Consider the following 22,722-nt stretch of genomic DNA (forward strand, 5'->3'; position numbering starts at 1 on the left):
CGTTTTGCCTCGGGGGGCGTTTTGAGGCCTCTTCCCCTACTTAATTTATTTTGCACATTTTAACAAAAACGGCAACGGCCACCACCCTCACCCCAGAGACAAAACGTCTTTTGTGGTTTTACTTATATTTACCGTCATTAAGATGTCCATAACAAAACTAGATATAAAATTATGTAGGTTAGTGCTTTTTATTAGTGCTTCTACTTCACGCCACAGTTAAACAATATAGCTAGGTGATGCCATATTAAAATTAGAAAAAAATCTCAATCATATTGATAATATATTGTTTGTCTGACAGAACTCAACGGACTGCTTTTAATGATTCTGTATCTCGTCCCATGGAGAACACCCTAGGAGTGCCACAGGGAAGTGTATTGGGGCCCCTTTTGTTTATTATGTATATAAATGACATGCGACGGGTTTTACGTTTTTGTGATATAAACTTATTCGCAGATGATACTGTGTTATTCATTGCAGCTAGAGACTTAGAAGATGCGATTGAACGCTTGGATGAAGATTTGCATTCTTTAAGTAGATGGTTGAAGTACAAACAGTTGAAATTGAATATTAGTAAAACAAAGTACATGATTATTTCGCGAAATCGTTCATTTGATAATGTCTCGGTGAAAATTAATGAAGAGACACTTGATCGCGTATCGAAAATTAAATATCTTGAGGTGATTATTGATGATAAATTGAAATTTGACCAACATATTGACAATGTCATCAAGAAAATAGCCAAGAAGTATGGAATCCTCTGTCGACTAAAAAACGAATTAAATATTGCTAGTAAAATACAGTTGTACAAATCAATCATCTCTCCTCACTTGGACTTTTGTCCTTCCATTTTGTTTTAGCAAATCAGACACAAATATTGAGATTGCAGCGTTTGCAGAATAAGATTATGCGTTTGATTTTGAGATGTAACAGATTCACTTCCTCAACTTTTTGTTGGATGCTTTGCAGTGGCTCTCGGTGAAGCAAAGAATTGTGTATTTGACAATGGTGTTCATTTTTAAAGTAATTAACGGATTGCTGCCTCGATATTTGTGTGATCGAATTGAAAGAGGAAGTGACATTCATAGATATAACACTAGAAACGCGGAAGATATAAGAACACCATACTTTTTGCATGGAGCTTCACAAAATTCTTTGTTTTTAAAGGTATTAATTAATTCAATTCGATGCCTACACATATCAAACGATGCAACAACATTATCACAGTTTAAGAGACTTTGTGTTTCACGTAAAAGCTGCCTTTTAAGCAGCTACTTAGTTGACTTTTATAATTCAATAAATTTTGTATCTTGACGAAGTTTGACCTACGGATTGTTTGTTTGGACAATTGTATTTTATATTTATTGAGGCCATGATAAACTGTTTTGTTCGCCTCGATGATGATGATGGATTTTATATATATTGACGTAATTGTAATCTGACCTTTTTTGTGTAGTCTACAAAGTTTGAGTCTCGCGCGCAAAGCAGATATGGATGATTTTTAAAATTTATGTACAGACTTGCGCATTTTCAACTGTTTGAATGATTCTTCGGATTAGTAATGGGCTATCTGGTAGAGTTTTGTTCCCGTGGTTGATACCGAAACTTTTGATATCGACGGAGCGGTAACACAAGTTTTAGTTTTGTTGACGACTTAGATTATTAATTTTATTGATGCTTACGAGTGATAAACGTGGTCTTGTATAAACATGAAACGCGATTCTTGGTGGAACTTTTGAAATCTGTGCGAGAGGTATCACAAGTTTTGCATTTTAGTATAAACTCGAAGTATCACTACCGATGCTTATGAGAATCTGTAGATGAAAACAACAGTTTTTTTTTAATTTACATTTTTTGCTGGATAGTAATGAAAAGTTATGTAATTCATATCTGTGATGGTAATCAGATCGTTTTTGTTTTTTGCAAATCTGATTAAATTGTTATTATATCATTCAATTAATTATCTTAAAGATAAATCGTCTAGCTCAAACCTTTGTAGGGGTATGTGGCGGGACCATCATCATCATCATCATCATAATATTCACATTTCGAAAAAGTGGTGATATTTCGTTGCCGGAAAACTCATGAGGAAAAACGCCTTTTAGCTGGCAGCTCTTAAGGAACAACGAATCACGCGTCAGAGAATCAGCATTCTGGTATGAGAAGAGTGTGGAGACGCGAGTACATTGTAGGATAGTTCCACTAGGGCATTTTGCCTCGCCGAAATGTTAGGGGTTTCATCAAAATGTGGAAAATTTCGGTTTTTCCTACATTCCTATCTATTATTTTGACACTTTTTTCGCCTAACATACAAAATTGCACGTCTAGTTTTATTGAGGTTATCTCAGACATGGTAAATATAAGTGAATACCCGAAAGTCGTTTTGCCCCGGGGGGGCGTTTTGGGGCCTCTTCCCCTAAACAAAAAATGTTACGATGTTTAAGTAAATCCTTTAAGGGGCCGTCCAGAAACCACGATAAGCCACAGGGGGGGAGAGGGGTGTTGCTCTCGAACCACGTGGTTTTTTTTTTACACGAAAAACTTTTGGTGAATAACAATAGCGGTGTATAAAATACAAATCATAAAAATTTTATGATTAAATCATTAAACGCAAAGCGCATCTAAGGACCGATGCCCACGTAGCGTCTTTTCAACTCAGCATTAAAAAGACGTAGGTGTGCATCGAGAAAAATCGATAACGCAGCGTCGGTCGCAACGCCGATGCATATCTGCATTATTTGACCATCTTAGCCTAAGATCCTATATCCATACATAAATAAACAAAAAAACAGGTTGCGATTCAGTCTCAATTTCCACAAAAAAAAATGGATAGGAAAAATGGAAAAATATTTTTAAAAAAATCCGCCGCAGATGGTTTTTGGCATCACGCCGCCGACACTTTTTCATCAGCGAACTGCAGCTACAATTTTGAAAAATGTTCATGTTTTACAATAATCCAAAAAAAATCTTAAGAAGAAAAATTCAAAAAAAAATTCTTGTGGATATTCAAGAAAAATCCAGTAAAGAAATTTCCTGTAAAAACTTTGACATTACTTCATACAATCCAGATGAAGTGCTGTCATTCAAAATTTTTTTTGAACTATTTTCTCTGAAAAATTTTGCTTGGAAATTTTGCTACAAATTGATAATGAAAAAAAAAAACAAAACATCTCCAGTGTTAATTCCGAAAAATTTTCCTTAAAACTCCGAAAAAAATTCCATGTGAATTCTGTCTGAAAATTAAAAACAGTCCCATGGGAAATACATATAATTTTCGGTGGAAAAACATTCTAATGAATTTCTTCGACAAGTTCTTCCGAATCTTCACCAGAAATTCTTCTTCATTTACAAAAGAAGTTTTGCGAACATTTTAAGGAGTGCACTTCAAAATGTTCAGTCTCCAGTTAGCCTTGCGAGCAAAGGCGTAGGATTGCCAATCCGGAGATGACGAGTTCGATTCTCGTTCCTGTCTAGGATGTTTTCGGGTGGGAAACATTCTCGACATCCTAGGTATAGTGTATCCATCGTACTTGCTACACAAGATATATAATCGTGCAATGGCTGGCATACAAAAGCTTTCAATTTATAACTGAGGAAATACTAAATATACTAAGTTGAAAAGCAGACCAACTTCCAGTTGGAATATGGAGCCAATGTCACATGAAACACTTTGATATTTCCGTTGATTTTTTTTTTCAATTTTTTAATTTTGAAATAAAACATTTTCGGAATACTTTTTTTCGCTCTTTGTGAGTGCTATCACATTTTTTTAATTAAAAAAAAAGTATTTTTTTATTCGAGGCATTATTTAGAATTTCCACCATTTTCCAGTAAAATTGTTTATCTAGATATTGGCTTTACAGAAAAAATATGGGAGCTCAAATTTGACTGACCATGAAAACTCAGAGATCCGAAACCTTGGAAAGATTTCGATTCTAAGAGCGTGTAAATAAAGTTTAAATGTTTGAATCATACTAAACAGATGGGTGGTCAGATAAGATGGGTCATCCTGAACGTTAAGCCAGTGATTAATATTCAGGAATACGAGATGCTCAAGGTACTTCAAAATGCTCTCAAGTTCAGCCCACGAGTCCACCAGATCAATCAAGACATTTGCAATGTTCTCATCATCGGTATATACCCAATCCGATGAAATAAGCATATGATCCTAATTTCCATTAACATGAGATCCAAGAGACAAGGTACCCTAAATTATCTTGAGCCAACAGCAAGTTGCACAATGACTATGAAGTTTGTTCGCAAACTGTTTTTGTAGGGCCTTAGAAGCACTGGGTTCACGGTTCAAGTAGTTCAAACATTACGACTTTCAGGACGTTTTGTATAACCTAAAAAGTCTGTAGTAGCTTGTATAAATAATGATTGAAGTCATATCAACCCAATGGACCTACTGGGATATTATATCATACATCATTCATAAGTTGGTTAATTGGATAAATCGAATGATCCGAACCCCAAAATAATTCGACGAGCATATTGTGACTGAATCCGGTCATATATAAGTTACTGTGATTGATGTGCAATATGTGTGCTTCTCTGGTCGCTCTCAACATTGCATTCGACGCAGAATCTTGTCCCATTGTTTCCTATAGAAACTTGGCCGGATCGTACAATTCGGTCAAAAGTTATAGCGAAAATACTAATTTTAAAACTACAAAATAAAATGCCATTTTTTGCTCTTATGCTCATCCGATTTGTTTGCAACAAATTGCGTTTGGCGAGAATTTTTTTATGCATATAAACAAATATGAAAAATAAGAGAGTGCGTGTTGGCTCTTGTTTCGGACAGCAGAACGATCGCGCGATTTGCCGAAATATTGTGTTCTGCATTGCGCGGCCGTCAGTGCCTGTTTTGTCGTATTTCTGTTCAGTAAGCAGATAGTTCGCGCGGCCGATTGAGTAAACAATTGGTGCGTGATCGGACGTGTTTTAGGTAGGATTTAGAACTCCGTAAAATCCGAGTTTTTGGTTCTGATTCTAATGTTCGGTGAACAAGTGTGCGGTTGAACGTGTTTTGTATATACTGCGAAACATTTGTAAAATCCAGGTTACTTTGTTCTCCTTTGGACGTGTTCGTAAGTAAATTGATGAATATATTGCCATTTCCAGCTCTCGATGGATTTTTGGGAAAATCATAGATCGCACTTTGAGCAGTGTTGTCAAATATTTTACAATATCTATTATTATTCCAAGCTTCATCTAAATGCATGAAACTTGGAAATAACCGTCTGTTGAACCACTATTGCAATTATTGTAATATGCTTCGCAAAGAATTCAAATTATAACTAACTTGAAAGTAGCGAAAAGATTAACTTTCACTACAAATCATTATTTTTTTTTCTAAAGTTTGATCAAACAAATGTACTGGCAACCCTGCCGAGCCCACGTGTTCATTTGAAAACATAAACAACTTTCGTTGGCGCCAACCCGTTTCACCCGATTCATCAGCCCGCCAACCGGGAGAACAAAGGATTTTGACATCTCGCACTTATGACTATCTCGCACTTCTGAAGTGCGGAGTCCAACGAGGTGGGAAGTGCGCAATATTTGAATATTTTTTCAGCATATACTGTTATTGACAAACGCTCTATAGACGAATCCAAGTAAAAATAAGAAGAAGACACACGACGGTGTTAACTTTGACAGATCCTACAGCTCAGCATAGGGAGATCATTTTAAAATGCTTATAATAAATTCTAGACAAAATGTAATTAAAATCTGATTGATGGGCGGTACGGAAAAAGTTCTGAATTACATATCTGAAAGCTTATCCCAATTTTTTGAATATTTTGCAAAAATGTATCTATCATACAGTTCGGAACTGTTTCCGTATCATACATCAATCAGATTTTAATTACATTTTGTCTAGAATTTATTATAAGCATTTTAAAATGATCTCCCTATGCTGAGCTGTAGGATCTGTCAAAGTTAACACCGTCGTGTGTCTTCTTCTTATTTTTACTTGGATTCGTCTATATTGTCCAATAGAGCTCCCTATTATTCACCTTACCCACTTTCACAAATTTTCCTTCCCGAGACATCTATGAAGGTAGTATGGGTTCCCTGCATCTTCACTAGTAGATGTTGAACTAACAATCCTTCCCTTCCTTCCGTGATTGTAAGGACGTGGCTAGGTACTACCTGCTACTATATAGGAAATGGTACTAATCCCAAGTACCAATTTGCGAAAATATACAGTAGATTGCTCAATTGAGCATTGTATAGCCACCCACGATTTGTACAATCACATATGCTATGCTATGCTATAAACAAATATGAAAAATAAGACCAATCCACATATTGGTGTTATTTGAGATTTTTTCAAACCTTTTGAACGAACGAGAAAGGCACCATCACCGCTAGGTGGATTAATCTGGGTTTTTTTTTAAATTTTTGTACTTGAAAAAAAACCACGTGGTCATAGGGGTGAGGGGGGGGTCCGCCAAATCACCACGATAAGCCACATGGGGGGAGGGGGGTTGAAAATCTTCAAAAATAGGACCACGTGGTTTCTGGATGGCCCCTTATGATATTATTTTTCTAGAATCATGGCGGCGACAGCAAAGTAAAGTTTGAAAATCATGACATATGATTTTCAAACTTTTTTTCAACAGTCAGAGCATACCAAGCATAACATGCAACATAACACTAGCTATTTTTGCTGACACTCATAATTTATAAATGTTGTTGACAACCGTAGTCGACGAAAAGGGTTTTATGTTGCATTTTATCGCGTCTTTCATTTGATGGCGTTTCATCGCATCTGCCAAACTCTGCGTAGAAAGCAAAGTACACCTCTGATTGTCAAACAAACTCTACAGATGTAGAGATGTATGGTGCGAAAAGTACGGATGGTAATCCCTGATTTGGCTTAAAAACTATGTCTAAAAGGTCACGCCCTGGAGTCAGTAAAAAGTCGCCTGTTAATGCCCGATTCTGTACCGCATGTAATGGAAATTCTTAAGAAGCTGTATGGAAGACCGGAAGTACTGATCCATACCCTCCTACGCGGACTGCGAAACGTTCCTTCACCAAAAACCGACAATCTACAGTCAGTGATCACATTCGGAATGGTTGTGCGAAATTAGGTTGACCATATGTTCGTGGCATAACTGACAGATCATCTCCGCAATCCAATATTGCTTCATGAATTGGTGGAAAAACTTCCGTCTCAAATAATGATGCAGTGGTCTTGGTATAAGCTAGCGAAAGGTGATGTCATCTTGTCACCATTTGGTGAATTCATGGCCGAGTTGGTAGATACAGATACTGCTTCAGACGTGACCCTCCCAATGGACGCTTCAGGTCAATCATCTAGACCAGGACATTTAGGAAAAGATAAACAAAGAATTTATGTACACTCCGAGACAGGAATTAACGATGTAGCTCCAACAAAAACCAATGGAAGAAGACGCTGTTGCTACTGCTCCGACGAAAACCATGAAATTGAGGAATGCGCACAGTTCAAAGCTCTGGACATAGATGGACGGTGGAAGGCAATTCGAACCAGAGGTCTGTGCAGAACGTGTTTAATTCCGCATCGAAAATGGCCATGTCGTTCCGAAAAGCCGTGTGCAATTAATGGTTGTCGCCTACCCCATCATGCGTTACTACATTCGCGGGCTGCTACAGAGGCTATCGCAAATCAATCTAGGATAGACACGAGGCGAATATCCATTGATGAACATGTTGTACAACAGAATCACCATTCTACAATGAGCTACTGTCTATTCCGTTATTTGCCGGTAACACTCGAGGCGAAAGAGAGAAGGATTGGAACATATGCCTTCTTGGACGATGGCTGCCAAACGACCTTGATGGAAGCAGGGCTAGCAGCGGATTTGAACATCTCGGGTCCAGTACAACCACTCTTGCTCGGTTGGACGGGCAACATCTCACGTGTAGAAAGAGGATCACAACGTGTAACCAATGGGTCACAATCTGTATACCTGAAGCCCAAAATAACTATGAACTGTTGAACTTTTTTTTTAATTTCATTTATAGTCCTACCCATGTACGCTACTCTAACACAGGCATGTGATGTTGCCGGCTTGTTCATGCGATTCGTTCCCGGTCTCTTACTGGATGTACGATGGTGAAGGGTTCGGATCTCAGTCAAGATATGGTTAGACTACCGTGCATGGAAGTGAGAGTGGTGCTTTTGGTTTTCTTATCATTACAGGGCAAATCTTGCATTCATCCATATTATAAAACTGAATTTATAAGTAACACAGTGAAATTTAAAATTAATATCAAACAGAAATTGATAGCTGTTCGAAGAAAAGATGGCGATGAAGGCCACACCGTAAATTATCTATTAATTTTTGTTCTAGCTAGGACTACTAACAAAAGCGCCGACCCACTCTCAGGTTTCTAAAACTAATCCCCTAGACAGGTCAACTACTAACTCCAACCGTCAATGTGAAGTCATCAGCGATCTACAAACGGCTGCGGTATTGGGAGTGCTGAAACATGGCCTCTGAGTTCACAGCGGAAATGGGCGAACAGCTGGAGTCCAAGTAGAATGAGTACCGTAAAATCTGGTGCAAGCGGAGTATAAAAGGCTTGGGAACATGTGGATTGGGGATTGTTCGCCGGTAATCGAAGATCGTGAAAAGTCAAGTTTTTTTGCATGTGAAGTTATACCAAACGGCACACTTGAAGTGGTAAAAGTGACCTAAAAAACGGGAAAAAGACTTCCGGATTCCAAGCCGTCCGTCTCCATACGGCCTAGTCACCCGAGGGTCGAATTGTCGCCCCCGGATAAGCACCCTTCGGCGAATAGTTATTTCGAAGAACGATACCCACCCCGTTTTGGTGGATGAAACCGCGTGATCTGGCGCCAAGTGTATCTACCATCTCGCTTCGTCGACAGTTTTCGGGATTGCAAAGATACGCCAAACATCGCTCTCCCGAATACACAAGGAACGTGAAGCGGAATTTCTCCCCGTGTGTGCCGTGGTGATGCCCATACTATCTCGGCCGCGGATCGTCGCTGTCCACCTCGTCTCGGGCGATACCCCACCGCTGCGATACAGTGCAGTGAAACCAGCCTCACCCGCACTGGAGCAGCCTCCGGTACCTCAACAAAGTGACATATCTCACCGTGTGTGCTGTGGTAGACTCTCGACCTACCTCGGCCGCGGATCGCCGCTACTATCTCCTCATCCATCGAACGGATTATCCTGCTGCCAGTGCTACCAGACAACGATCGACTCTCCACATCCATATCAGAAAGCCGAACGGTGCCTCTCTGGTTCTGTACCTACGTGAACACCACACAGGTATGTGGATAGCTATATAGCCTAACGCTCTATTCCCTTGAAATCTCCTGACGGCCAACCAGTCGACGAGGGACCCGCGAAGGCGTCCAACGATCGGCCGCATCTATGCTAGCCGACGATTTTTTTCTGCGCATGGTTGTTTATTAGTTTGAGTTTAAATAGAAAAGTACAAACCAAAAAAGGAAGACTAGTGACTACGATTGTGAGGTTTTAAGTATACAGGTAAGTGCCAATTTATTCATTTATCCCCGATTTGCCCTGAGGTCGTAAAGTTCAAGCAGGAGTATCATTACAAACGAATAACGGTAAACATATCCGGCCGTGGTATGAAGACAAAGTTTCAAGTCAATAATGTGCGCACCGTAGAAGGGCTGCAGTTGCAAGGACAGACGTTGCAGTATGAAGAGCCGCAAAAATATATGGTCATATGCGAGGTCTTCCACTGATAAGTTACACTAATGCGACTCCAAGGATCATCATAGATATCGAACATGCACAACTGTTAACTCCACTCAAAGTTCGTGAAGGAAGGGCTAATGTGCCAGTGGCAGTGAAGACACGATTAGGCTGGTGCGTCTATGGCAAGCAGGCTGGGGAGTCCGTTCCGATCAAACAGCTCTATGTGCATATGGTGGAGGAAAAAATGGGGAACCGAGAGTTACATGACTTGATGAAGCAATACTTCGCAGTTGAGGAAGCAGCGGTAGCAAACCCAATTGAGTCCGTAGATGACAGCAGAGCACGAAGCATCATGGAGATGCATGACACAACACGTAGGACACAGTGTGGTTTCGGAAGTGGGTTGCTTTAGAATTACGATCAACCAATTCTCCCTGATAGCTATCCACTCGCCATGCGTAGGCTGGAATCATTGGAGAAACGGCTGGAAAAAGACCAAAAGCTGAAAGCAAGGGTAATATAACTAATTTGAGAGTACGAAACAAAAGAATATGCGCACAGAATTACAGAATACGAGTTATTGTCGGATTCGATAGGGTGTGCTATTTACCACTACCGTGATTTAATTCATGGATTCGGGAACACCAGTACCGTTTTCCAGAACGTTCCTGAAAACGTGACTGTGTCCCGAATCCGTGGCTGTTGGTCACGGAAAAATACACAGTGAACTTGTTAGTTCACGAATTCATGAACGCTTTTTTTTTTGCGTGTAGAAGTTGTAAGAAACCCAAAGAAACCTTCAAAAGTTCCCCCTAATTTGGGACGCTGCTGCAAGAGCAAATGGGTTGTCCCTCAATGACCTGCATCTTAAAGGACCAGATATGTTGACGTCATTATTTGCTGTTCTGCTGAGGTTCCGGCAGAGATCGGTCGCGATATGTGGAGACATCCGCGAAATGCTCCACCAGATTCGTATTGCTTCGGAAGACAGGGAGTAGCAACGATTTTTATTCCGCGAACGTCAAGGAGAACCAGTACAAATCTACGAATTTGACGTAGCAACTTTTGGTGCGACATGCTTCCCTAGCATCGCTCAATTCATCAAGAATAAAAATGCCCGAGAGTTCGAGTCACTATTTCCGAAAGCAGTAGAAGCAATTATCAATGCGCACTTCGTGGATGACTACCTTGATAGCGTGGACACAGTGGATGAAGCAGTACAGCTGGTAAATGAAGTCAAGCACGTTCACGCCTTGGGTGGCTTCGAAATTCGGAACTTCACGTCGAACGTTCCTGATGTTCTACTACAGCTGCGAGAGTTCCCAAGATAAATCGCTCGATCTAGAAAGTTCAGCTGACTTCGAGCGTCTCCTAGGAATGATGTGGAAATCCTACAAAGATGTGCTTACCTTCGAAGTAAATGTGAAAGATGATATGAAGAAACTCTTGACACAGCAAGTTGTACCAACTAAGCGACAAGTGCTGAGACTGGTGATGTCGCTGTTCGATCCGTATGGTTTCATAGCTCATTTTCTTGTCCACGGAAAAATTATGATGCAGCATATTTGGAGGTCTGGTACAGATTGGGATGACGAAATCACACCGGAGCTGTTTAGGATGTGGGGTGACTTACCACTGAAGCCAACGAGCTGAAGTTTTTAAGGGGAGACAAAATTCATGAAATATTTGTATCGAGTTGTTTTCGGTCATCGTGATGCCCGTTGCATCAATTTTAGAACGATATGATATAATCGTTACAGACAGAGGGACAAAAGGACAGAAACACAGAGAGACCTAGGATATTATATAAGTTATGTATTTTTCAAACAACAGTTTTAATGTGTATAGCATAATTTATTAACTGTATAAAACTACAAATTTATTAACAAACAACACTTATACCTATATTAATTATTTATTTCAACTGCTAGGCCTTCCTTTATAACAGAGCGAGTGCAACCTGGAAAATTTTGCCTATGCTGTTGAACAACTTTGAAAAGATATTGAAGCTGTTCTTCATTTTTTGTCAGTTTTCCACAAAAATCTTGAAGTAGTTTAACTCCTCTTTCAGCACAGTCGTTCACTACCAAAAATGAATTAATTTTATTTCTACTTTCAACAAATTCTTCCAATTCATCCCATATACTAGGATCTTCTTTGAGAAAATTTGCAGATATTCCAGAAATTTCAAAAAAAATCATCGTATTTTGAGAAACAAAATCCGAAAGCGTACAAGAAGTCAACTTATCGATCGTAGATACTTTCAATTTTGATAAGAAAATTATTTTGAGCTTTTTAGTGGAATGTTTTCACCTGTCATAAGACGAGTTTGAACAATCCCATTGAATTCCACCACTTAATTGTATCTCTGACAGATACGTATTTCGACCTCAAAGGGCCGTCTTCAGTGTCTTGTACTTGACTCGACTCACGAGTCAAGTACAAGACACACTGAAGACGGCCTTACTGTTGAGGTCGAAATACGTATCTGTCAGATACAATCGTGGGTGGAATCTAATGGGATTGTTCAAACTCGTCTTATGACAGGTGACTTTCAATTTTATTTTTCTTACTTCATCACCCTTACAAGATTTTAAATTGTGTGCCATTTCTTTTCTCTCATCAGTAGATATTTCTGGGTCGAAAAAAGCCAGAGCGACTAATTCTTCACTCAAGTACCATAGATGATTTGCAAATCTTGAAGCCGCAGCCATATACACATTTCTTGATTGATCAGGGAAAGTATCTCGTAAAGTTATTAATTTTTTGCCAGGTTTAAATCATTTCGTGCTGCTGATGAGGGTAAAGGAGCTTTAAATCAAGACAAAATGTAAGCTCGTAAAATAAAAGCACACATTACTGGAATTTTTCGCTTTCATCATCGGTCATGTCAAATTACTCTAAACAGCCATATTTGAAGACAATATATTGCTTTCGCCATCCATCTGACATTGCTATGTGCTCCTGGTGGCGAAAATTTAATTCTTTTCACACCAAGAAATGCTAAAGATAAATTTAACAACTCTTTATAGTCTTGTCGTTGCTGTTGAATATTGAGTTGGTTTTTCAAAAATTCAATCAAATGTTGTGTTTCATCACCAAGGATCTCAATAATGTTTTCGTCTACCATATTTTCATCAAAGGATTGATCCATAGTAGGCCATGCCGATTTACATTTTATAAAAATACTTGAAGAAGGGCCTTTTGAAGGAAATAGTTTTTCCCAAGCTGCTGTCATCAAAACTTCGGCAATATGATGCCTACACGCCAGCCATAAAAGATCTCTGCCAATCCGCTTCTCGATTAGGGTACAAGCGCTTTTTTTGATTCCTGTATTTGCTGCTGTTGTATCAAATCCCATTGCACAGATGCGATCGCTTAGTTCCCATGCATTCATCAATTTGCAAACTTCGTTTGCCTGTCTTTCACCAGTTCCAGAAGACAATTTTGGGACTCCAAGCAGCTGAACATTTGCTCCAGAAGATACCAAAACTGGCAATCTTTGTCAGTACCTGAAAAGGAAAAAAATCAGATAGATTCTTTAAAAAAAAGTTAAAAGTATGTTACAAATAGCTTCTTAAAAAAAAACAAATATTACCAAATGTAATCTAAAATTGTAGGAAAGAAATTTCAAATAACAAAAAAACCTATCGATTACTTCAAATCATGCTTAGTTAGAAGATATCCAAAAATCTTAACACAGAATAACACATTCCAATGCTATAAAAAATACTTAAATATATTACCTGTGAGATCTTGAAGCAGCTTTTCATCCCAATGTACAACAAGTGGTCCATTTAGATCAAAATTGCTTTAGATATTTTGAGCAATCTCTTTGCGATATTCTGCACGGGTCCTTGAGATTGTTTGTCTGCTAACGGTAAAATCGTCTGAGAAATAGATAAAGTTGATAAAGGTTTTGTTTTAGTTACAAGATACTATCAATATAATAAAATTAAACTCAAGGAGAAAGAACAATACAATAAAAGTACTGTAGTAGAAGAACTTACCTAAGTTTAGTCCAGCACTTGTTAAAACCGCAGAATTAACATACATTGCATTTCGGTCGCTCAGTCCAATACGGTCTAGGGTGGCAGCTAGTATAGGAGTCATTATTTTTTATTTACTTCGCTCGGAAAACGCTTTACTAGTGGAGTGTTTTTCATCTGGAAGCAAGACATAAAAATATTGACATATAGTAGAAGTTACCATCTTATTTGATTATATTCTTACCTCCTCCATCAATAGTAAAAACGCTGGTAGCTAATTGAGATTCCATGGAAGGCTCTGGTTCCGTTGTTGGTTCTTTTTCGATTTTGCCTTTTTTAACTCTCGCAAAGCAGATCCAGGCCTTCCATCTTCCCTTTGCAGAATAAGGAACTGTTTATCCTTATCGTTTTTAATCAAATTTAATGCATTTCGTCGAGCAATGTCAAACAATCGATCCAAATTATTACTGAAACTAGACTCTTGCTCTTTCTGTTTATCTCCCGCGTGAGAAGATTTTAATAATTGCTTGCATTTTGTTAAATAATTTTAGGAGCTTAACAACAGCATTATAGTGTTGCATTAGAGGAATTCTATATTTCTCACAAAAAATTTGAAGTTCAGTTATTACAGTTTTAACAGCTGGTTTTATACTCAATTGTTGATTTTTCATTATAAAACGCATCCGAAAAAGCACATCACTGTTTGAAGGCAACTTTAGACCTTTAAAACATTCAATTGGGACAACAAGTTCCATACTTAATTCTTCCTTAGATTTTGAATCCATTTTATGTATTCCACTTGCACGATCAAATATCACTTCACAAAAGCAAGAAGCACATTTTTCTTGCAGGACCGGTGGTTTTGGAGATACAGTCGCCTCTCCACATCTCGATATTGAAGGGACCATCGAGATAGGGAGAGATCGAGGAACAGAAGGAAAATTGAGATGAGCACTAGATCGAAAAAAGCTCGTTGTTATGAAAAACGACAACAAAACAAATGTCATCTCTTGTTGTTCGTATGTTTGTTATTGCCCAAAGAAGGTCTAGTAGCCTAGAAATATGATTATATCGACATAAGGAGAGAAAATTCTGAACAATATATCACCAGAACACATCGATATAGAGAGATATCGAGATAGGGAGGTTATCGAGATGTAGAAAGCCCAAATGTATGTAGATTGAAGGGACCGAGAAAACCATCGACATAGGGAGAGATATCGAGGTATAGAACATCGAGATGTAGAGAGTCGACTGTACAACGATTTGAAGAGTGAAAAATTAGTGACGTTATATCGAGGTATACCTGTAGAAATAAAGAGCTTTTATTTGATTTGTTAATACAACAAAGGCCTAATGATTTGGGAGTTACAATTTTATGAAAAATTAAAATTCTTGAAATGATCGATTTTTCTGAATACCCTTGAAATTTGTTTGAAATTGAAATTGGTCACCATAAAGAGGAAATAATAAATATTGTTCTATGAGGAGCGATCCTACCAAATATAAGGTAATTTTGAGGGATCATATCAATAATGTTGGAACTGGATGGCTGTACATATATTTTTGTTTGAGGCTAACAAAATAAATGGAAAAAGTACTTTATTTATTTCGTGTATTTACATTCACGCTTCGAAAATTGAACTCTAAACTATAGCATAAACCAAACTTGGCAAAATTTTGAGTTCTTCAATTTATGTCAATTTTGAGTAAATTTTTTTAGCGTTTTAGCTCGAAGATAAATTGCGAGATTAAACATCGAACAATATCCCGGATGTGTTTTTCTACTAAAAAAAAGATCCCCCCCTTGCCCCCCCTTATTCACCCCATCCCTCTCTAGCTACACTACTGTACAGAGTACGGAAAGTATTTACCAATCGGATAAAAATTCGCGAGATTTCGTGATAATCATGCATTTAATTTCGCACGGCACCGAATACGCCTGCATCGCCGCCGCAATGGTCGGTGGTACGTTGCTCTCATTTTAAACATCCCTGGGGGACACGCTCGAAACCCTCGACTTTGGATGCTTATAACTTGGCCAATTTCAAAGGGATTTACATCCGGTCTCCATCAGTCGCTTCCTTATATAAAAAAGGTTCTACATTTTGTCCACATCAGGAATCTGTCGACTACAGCGCCACCTAGAAGCAAAAAACTGAAATGGTTGCGTTTCCTCATACATTTGGATCACTTTTCCCATACAAACTTTGAGCCATTTGCGCACGCCAACCACTGGACCGAATGAGCTGAAATTTTCAGGGGAGCTTCTGGGACCACCAAACTGTCATTTAAGGGTGCAAGGAAATTCAGGATTTCATGCATTTTGGGCCAGTCTAATGTACAGTGAGATGGCGATCGCAACGTTTCCCCTACAACCGTTGAGGTTTTGTGGTTTATTGGTATTCTTCTTAATATCATCTTTTGTCACTTTAGTTAGTTCATTACCTCTTCTGTCTGCGATGTCTTGCTGAGTTTCAATCTTGCGCTAGTCTCCGTCTTTACGTAAGATATCGCTAACCCAACGTAACTTGCTCTCCCGTAACTTGGATACATCTTGGGAGTCGAAAATGTTTCCCACCTGAAAACATCATATAGGTACCGGACCAAGAACTGAACACACCATTTCCGGATTGGCAATCCTACGCCTTTGTTCGCAAGACTAACTGGAGACCCTTTGCCATTGGGGCTGAACCACCAATTAAATAAATAGATTGGTGTAATATTTAAGGGCATTAGAAGCAGTTGTCAAAATTTGGTTGACTACAGAAAAAAATGCTTTGGTTCGAGAGCTTTGCGACAATATGTGTCTATTTACTAGTCTTCGATTCAATAGTTGGCGAAAAAAGTTATACTCTGATATAGTTTGTACGATGTTTATAATAAATGTAAAAAATGTAAATGTAATTTTTTTAACTTTCATATGAAACAAAAAAAAATATTGAAAAACTTTGCACCCATTTTTCTCAAAACTAAGTGTTTGTCACTTACACCCATCTTTGACCCCCCTAAATTGAATGATGAAGCATTGGAGTGACTTAACTAATGTTTCTACTGTGTAATCATGTATAAAGTATTACATTGCACTTAAAATGCTTCAGACCAGAATCCAAGATGCAAATAACGTTTGAAATGTAATTATAACCAATTACTACCAATTCGATCACACCTTTTGAACCACCCTGTTTCACTGCGTTGGACCTATCGCTTCAGCATACAATTGCACCGTTCATCGTGCGAAACTCGTGAAACTCCTCGTTGCAAATAGTGCCAAATTTAGAAATAGATAACGTTTTCGCGATTACAAAGCACACACATTCATCAGCATCACGAAACTGCACCGAACGCACGATCATCGATCGGCGTGACGATCGATTGCCGATTGATTGATCGCCGCATCGATCCTTCTATGGACTGCTGCCTTGGGACGACACTTCCGACTATAAAACCCCGGCCTCCCGATGGAGTCACTCACAATCAGGCTTTTGACGTCCGCTCTAGTGCAGCTCGATACGGTTTGGTGGAACCGGAAAACGACGCAGATAATTCCGATTGATCCAGGTCGGACGGTGATTAGGTTTAGTGAAAACTTGTGAAAGAGTTCCATCGATGCCGGTGGAAATGTGCCGTCTCCCTGTGGCGTCGTTTGCAGCCGAACCGTTCTTTCTTCGTCTGTCCATGGAGTGTGTTGTGCTGTCCTGTGGCGTCTCCAAATTTCCAGATTAAGTGGATGTTATCCTAGTGTTGGTCCTTTGTGAACGTTTTACCTTATTCCATGTGTGGTACGGCGAAACCATGTTACGTAAGTTCGTATGTGATTGACTTTAAACTGATCGAAAGGTATATGACATTCAGATTAAATTGAAATGCCTGATGGTTTACTAAGAGTGAATATAAAACTTACGAGTTCGTTAGAGTGAAGAATTAGTTATTCTAATTAACTCACATTAATAAAGAATTAAAGTGAAAGATAAATGCGAACATAAAGCCTGTCCACGTCAAATTTCGGACACTGAGACAATGGCCAACTGATTTGTAGATATTTTATTTCTTTGGACAAGAAGGAAATCCGCTGAAAGAATAACATAAATCGGAGAGATTCAACTGTCGTGTAAATTGATCTCCTCAGTGGTTTGTGAAAATTTTAAAAAATCGCATGGGATGATGGGTGTCCGAAATTTAACGTGGACAGGCTTTAGTTATTGTATTTTCTTAATTTTTTTTAATTCTTAGTAGTTAAACCATATTTGCTCAAACATTGATGCAAGCAACAGTGAGCTTTTCAGGAACATTCAAGCAACCGCTGACTAGAGTAAAAATGACTGAGCCCTTTGTCAATGTTGCTAAAATAAAATTCCAAGTTCGGAGATACTTCTTATTCATCCGATTCTACGCTACGCTAATTATAGCTAGAGACTATCCACATTTAATAAAAGTTTTCTATATTTCGGAATTAGTTGATCATCGTATCGGATCTAGGATGGTAAATTCTTGGTTAATAGAACAATATAGGATCAAATTATCTAAAACTTAACATAAATTACTAAGTCGTAATATAATCCAGCCCGATTTTTCATCTCGAGTTTGTCCATTAGGTTCGATTAGTATCATTATTATAGGCTTTTTTGGCCTTGAAATCTAATTTTGATGAAATAATATTCCACGTCATTTTTTAGTATATTAGATGCTATACAATTTTTCTTAAAACTTTCAGATTTTTGTCAAAACAAAGAATTTTTTTAAAGTAAAATAATTGCATTTATAGGATGAAAAATATGGATATTTTTTTCAAATCAAGGGATTTCATGAAGGTTACATCCAGTAGGTGGAAACAACAACCAAATATATGCAGTGGAAGTACTTAGTACTATATAAATTTTCAAAAAAGTGCAAAATCGGATTTCAATCATATATTATTTGCATAACAAGAATCAAAATTCGGTTTTGGAAGTGAACCTAAAATGTTGTCGGTTCAGTTTAAGAAGTCAAAAGAAGCAAAAAATGCAAACATTTCTACGGTAGTTACCAAGTATTGGATATAATGTCTTCCAAAACGAAAAATGGTAGCTTTAATGTTATTTGTCCTTCTTATTCGGCTGGGAATTCAACTGACATTAAATCTCTTTTTCAGGTCCCACGGATCTTGAAGCGGCGCCAACATGTGTGATGATGATGCAGGAGCACTAGTCATCGACAATGGATCCGGAATGTGCAAGGCCGGTTTCGCCGGTGATGACGCCCCACGTGCCGTCTTCCCGTCTATTGTCGGTCGACCACGCCACCAGGGTGTGATGGTCGGTATGGGTCAAAAGGATGCCTACGTGGGTGATGAAGCTCAGTCCAAACGAGGTATCCTTACTCTTAAGTACCCCATAGAGCACGGCATCATCACGAATTGGGATGACATGGAGAAGATCTGGCATCACACCTTCTACAATGAGTTGCGAGTTGCTCCAGAAGAACATCCGGTTTTGCTAACTGAGGCTCCACTGAACCCAAAATCGAATCGCGAGAAGATGACCCAGATCATGTTTGAGACTTTCGCTTCGCCGGCCGTGTATGTTGCCATCCAGGCTGTCCTGTCCCTGTATGCCTCTGGTCGTACCACTGGTATCGTATTGGATTCCGGTGATGGTGTCTCCCACACCGTCCCAATCTATGAAGGTTATGCTTTACCTCATGCTATCCTTCGTATGGACTTGGCTGGTCGCGATCTGACCGACTATCTGATGAAGATTCTGACTGAACGCGGATACTCCTTCACCACCACCGCTGAACGTGAAATCGTTCGTGACATCAAGGAAAAGCTGTGCTACGTCGCTCTGGATTTCGAACAGGAAATGCAAGCCGCTGCTGCCACTTCTTCATCTGAGAAGTCCTATGAACTTCCCGACGGTCAGGTCATCACCATTGGCAACGAACGTTTCCGTGCTCCTGAAGCCCTGTTCCAGCCTTCTTTCCTGGGAATGGAATCCACCGGTATTCACGAAACTGTCTACAACTCGATCATGCGTTGCGATGTCGACATCCGTAAGGATCTGTACGCTAACAGTGTCTTGTCTGGCGGCACTACTATGTATCCAGGTAATTGAATCTTGTAATCAATTATTTTAAACTTTACTTACCTTTTGTTTACAAACCACAGGTATTGCTGATCGTATGCAGAAGGAAATCACATCTCTGGCCCCATCCACCATCAAGATCAAGATCATTGCCCCACCGGAACGTAAATACTCCGTCTGGATCGGTGGATCCATTCTGGCCTCGCTCTCGACCTTCCAGGCCATGTGGATCTCCAAGCAGGAATACGACGAAGGTGGCCCAGGAATTGTCCACCGCAAGTGCTTCTAAGCTGGACCCACCTCATGAATACCAATAAGCGACATTGCCAGTAAACGCGACAACAGCAATAGCAAAGTACATTCGTCAGCATTCTGATTCGTACTCACTAGCATTCGGAATCAGTTTGCCTCTAACATCTTATCACGTTATCCAATGTAACTGTCATCAAGCTCAGACAACTCGGTACTTTCGCGGCCGCTCTCACATCTGCGGCGCGAGAAGAAAGCATCGAAACCACAAGATCGACTCGTATGATAGCCAGGGGAACAGAACATTCGGTTTCCCCGTAGCAAATCTTCAATTACGATACGGATATCTCCAACTAAATGCTCATGCGCTTAACTTGTTTTAGAAGTTTAGTGTGACACCATGACACCACCCCGCTGATGATCTATACTTAGCACCATAATAAGTTTTTTGTGTTGGTTCATCTGGAAACAGGGAACAACAGGGAACAATTGAAGGCGCGAGAAGACCTCGCAAGTCATCCTGTTTTCTTTTATTTTTCTTGTAATATTTTTACTCATAATTTCAACATATTTTCAATAATAAAACGTCTCAAAAAATTATGTTGTTTATTTAGATTTTTATTTTTCGAAGAATGTCTGAAACACTTTGAGATTCATTTCTCTGCTTTCCACTATCATCAATATGAGTACGTGAAGCCAGTAGCAATAACATTCTTTAATTTTATAGTGTTGCACTGATCTTTATGTGAAATCATGTGTGTTTGTAATGTTTGATATGTCGCAAGACAGATCAAACAATCCGAAATTTTACCACTGAAGGAACTTGTTTCTCGGGAACACTTCCGAAGGTGACGAATGTGTCCAAAAATTCTCAAGAAATCATCTATTGAGCTCGTCTTTCAAAATCATGAAGGTTGTTATATCGCAAGACTAAGCTTTAAATCAATTGAAAAGTGTCCACTGCCCAAGTTCTCGGAACATCATGAATCATGTTCTGGTGCCAAAATTGACTTCTGATACTCTGCCGTCATACGCATAGTTGTCCCGTGTTTGCTGGGATTTCCTATGTATATGGGACAGTTATGCGTATTGCGGCAGTACTGGTCAATAATGATTGAGCTCATTTATCAATGGTTTAAAAAAATAACCTGATTTTGACTGCACCTGACCCAGATCCCCCTCCCCCTTAATAAATTCAGCCGGATAGACACCACGGTCAAATGTACTAAAAAGTAGACATGGTGACGCTTTTTCTCTGAAAATTTCATGGCATTCAGACATAAAATGAGCCTACACGGGTTATTGGAATTTTGGTTTCTAGGTCTGATCGAAACGGGTTAACGAATATCAAAACAAATGTGGATCTCAAGGATTCACATCTTTTACTTTCAGTTTGTATAAACCAAGTAATTGATTTTGATCGTATAGTATGAATAATATCAATAATATGATTTCTGCTGTTGTTCAGAATATATATCCGATAACGATCATCAGTTTAACGGCCATCGTTCTAATCGGCTTACCAACAGTCTTTCTTAGTGTCCAAAATAGCCCTAGTTCAAATACTTCTGAAAGGCGAAGACATACACGTTGCTTGTATTGTCGCCAATTGTCTACAGAGAGTTCCGCGACAGCAGATTTCACGAACATTTTTATCAAGACCTAGCCAGCCAACACAAAATCGCATATGCTAGCGAATAAGTGTACAAGGTGGAGGCGATATAGGCGCATTCCTCCATTTGACTGCGTGCAAAATGCACGTATATGGCCTCCACTTTGTACACTTATTCGCTATGATATACGATCTTGTATTTGCTGGGCGGTCGCAATCTTGATGAGAAATTTATTTAGAGCTTTTTACTCAAATGTCTTCAATTGTCATAAGACGAGTTTGTGCTATCCCATTTAATTCCACCACTTGATTTTAACTTTTAAGATACGTATTTCGACCTCAACAGTAAGGCCGTCTTCTGTGTCTCGTACTCTCGACTTCGAGTCAAGCCAAGTGGATACCCTGAAGACCTTAGCCTTACTGTAGCCTTACTGGAGGAAGAAACTTCAGCATCGATGACTCTCGTTTAGCTGTTTCTGATTCTTTCTATGATGTTATTGGGTCGGACAAAGAGGTATTTCGTTGCTATTGAAATCCGAATATCAGCAGGAAGTCACTGGCGATGGAGACTTGGTGGCCGTTCATTTCGGTTTGAAAGTATATAAGCATATGCGGTATTTCGAAAAATTTCGTTTTAGGGCATTCAAAACAAAAGTCCGCGGAATTTGAGAATGGTGAAATCTGATATTTTGATTTCGTTTCGTATAGTTAAATTTCAAAAATTTCGGCTAAAATATCATACTTTCAACGAAATTAAACGGAATTTCGCGGAATATCGAAATGAATTTTTAATAATGAAAATTTTCATATCATAAAAAAATTCGGCTGCGCCGCTGAATACAGCTTTCAAACTCTATTCAAAAATTTATACATATAAATTCCTTCACTAAATCTCATTACGTACACTATGTGGGTCACTTTGTAACAATTATTAGTCACTCCATTTTGCACGCTGATCAAACCATATTAGTGTGTGACCCATGATTGTGTCGTTAGTGTAATACAATTCTGTATCTTCAACAGAAATACATTTAGATTTCCAGAAAATTTCTTCAATGTTTTAAAATATAACTAAACGTAGTGGATTAAATGGAAAGTACTAAACTCGTCTT

The 22,722-nt window shown here is 38.9% G+C and overlaps 1 protein-coding gene across 1 annotated transcript; it reads left to right on the top strand.

Annotated features, from left to right (window-relative positions):
* Positions 1-17,136: 17,136 nt before the first annotated feature.
* LOC134221277 (actin, indirect flight muscle-like) lies at positions 17,137-20,598 on the top strand. Its single transcript, XM_062700479.1, has 3 exons — positions 17,137-17,248; positions 18,819-19,771; positions 19,833-20,598. The coding sequence occupies exons 2-3, from the start codon at positions 18,847-18,849 to the stop codon at positions 20,036-20,038; spliced, it is 1,131 nt and encodes a 376-aa protein (XP_062556463.1). The 5' UTR covers positions 17,137-17,248; positions 18,819-18,846; the 3' UTR covers positions 20,039-20,598.
* The last annotated feature ends 2,124 nt before the right edge of the window (positions 20,599-22,722 follow it).

The sequence above is a fragment of the Armigeres subalbatus genome, chromosome 3, assembly GCF_024139115.2.
Source record: "Armigeres subalbatus isolate Guangzhou_Male chromosome 3, GZ_Asu_2, whole genome shotgun sequence".
Lineage (NCBI taxonomy): Eukaryota > Metazoa > Arthropoda > Insecta > Diptera > Culicidae > Armigeres > Armigeres subalbatus.

Coding starts and splice junctions, on each gene's coding strand:
- LOC134221277 (XM_062700479.1), top strand. CDS start 18,847: ATGTGTGATGATGATGCAGGAGCACTAGTCATCGACAATGGATCCGGA. Junction 19,772..19,832: donor CGGCACTACTATGTATCCAG/GTAATTGAATCT, acceptor TACAAACCACAG/GTATTGCTGATCGTATGCAG.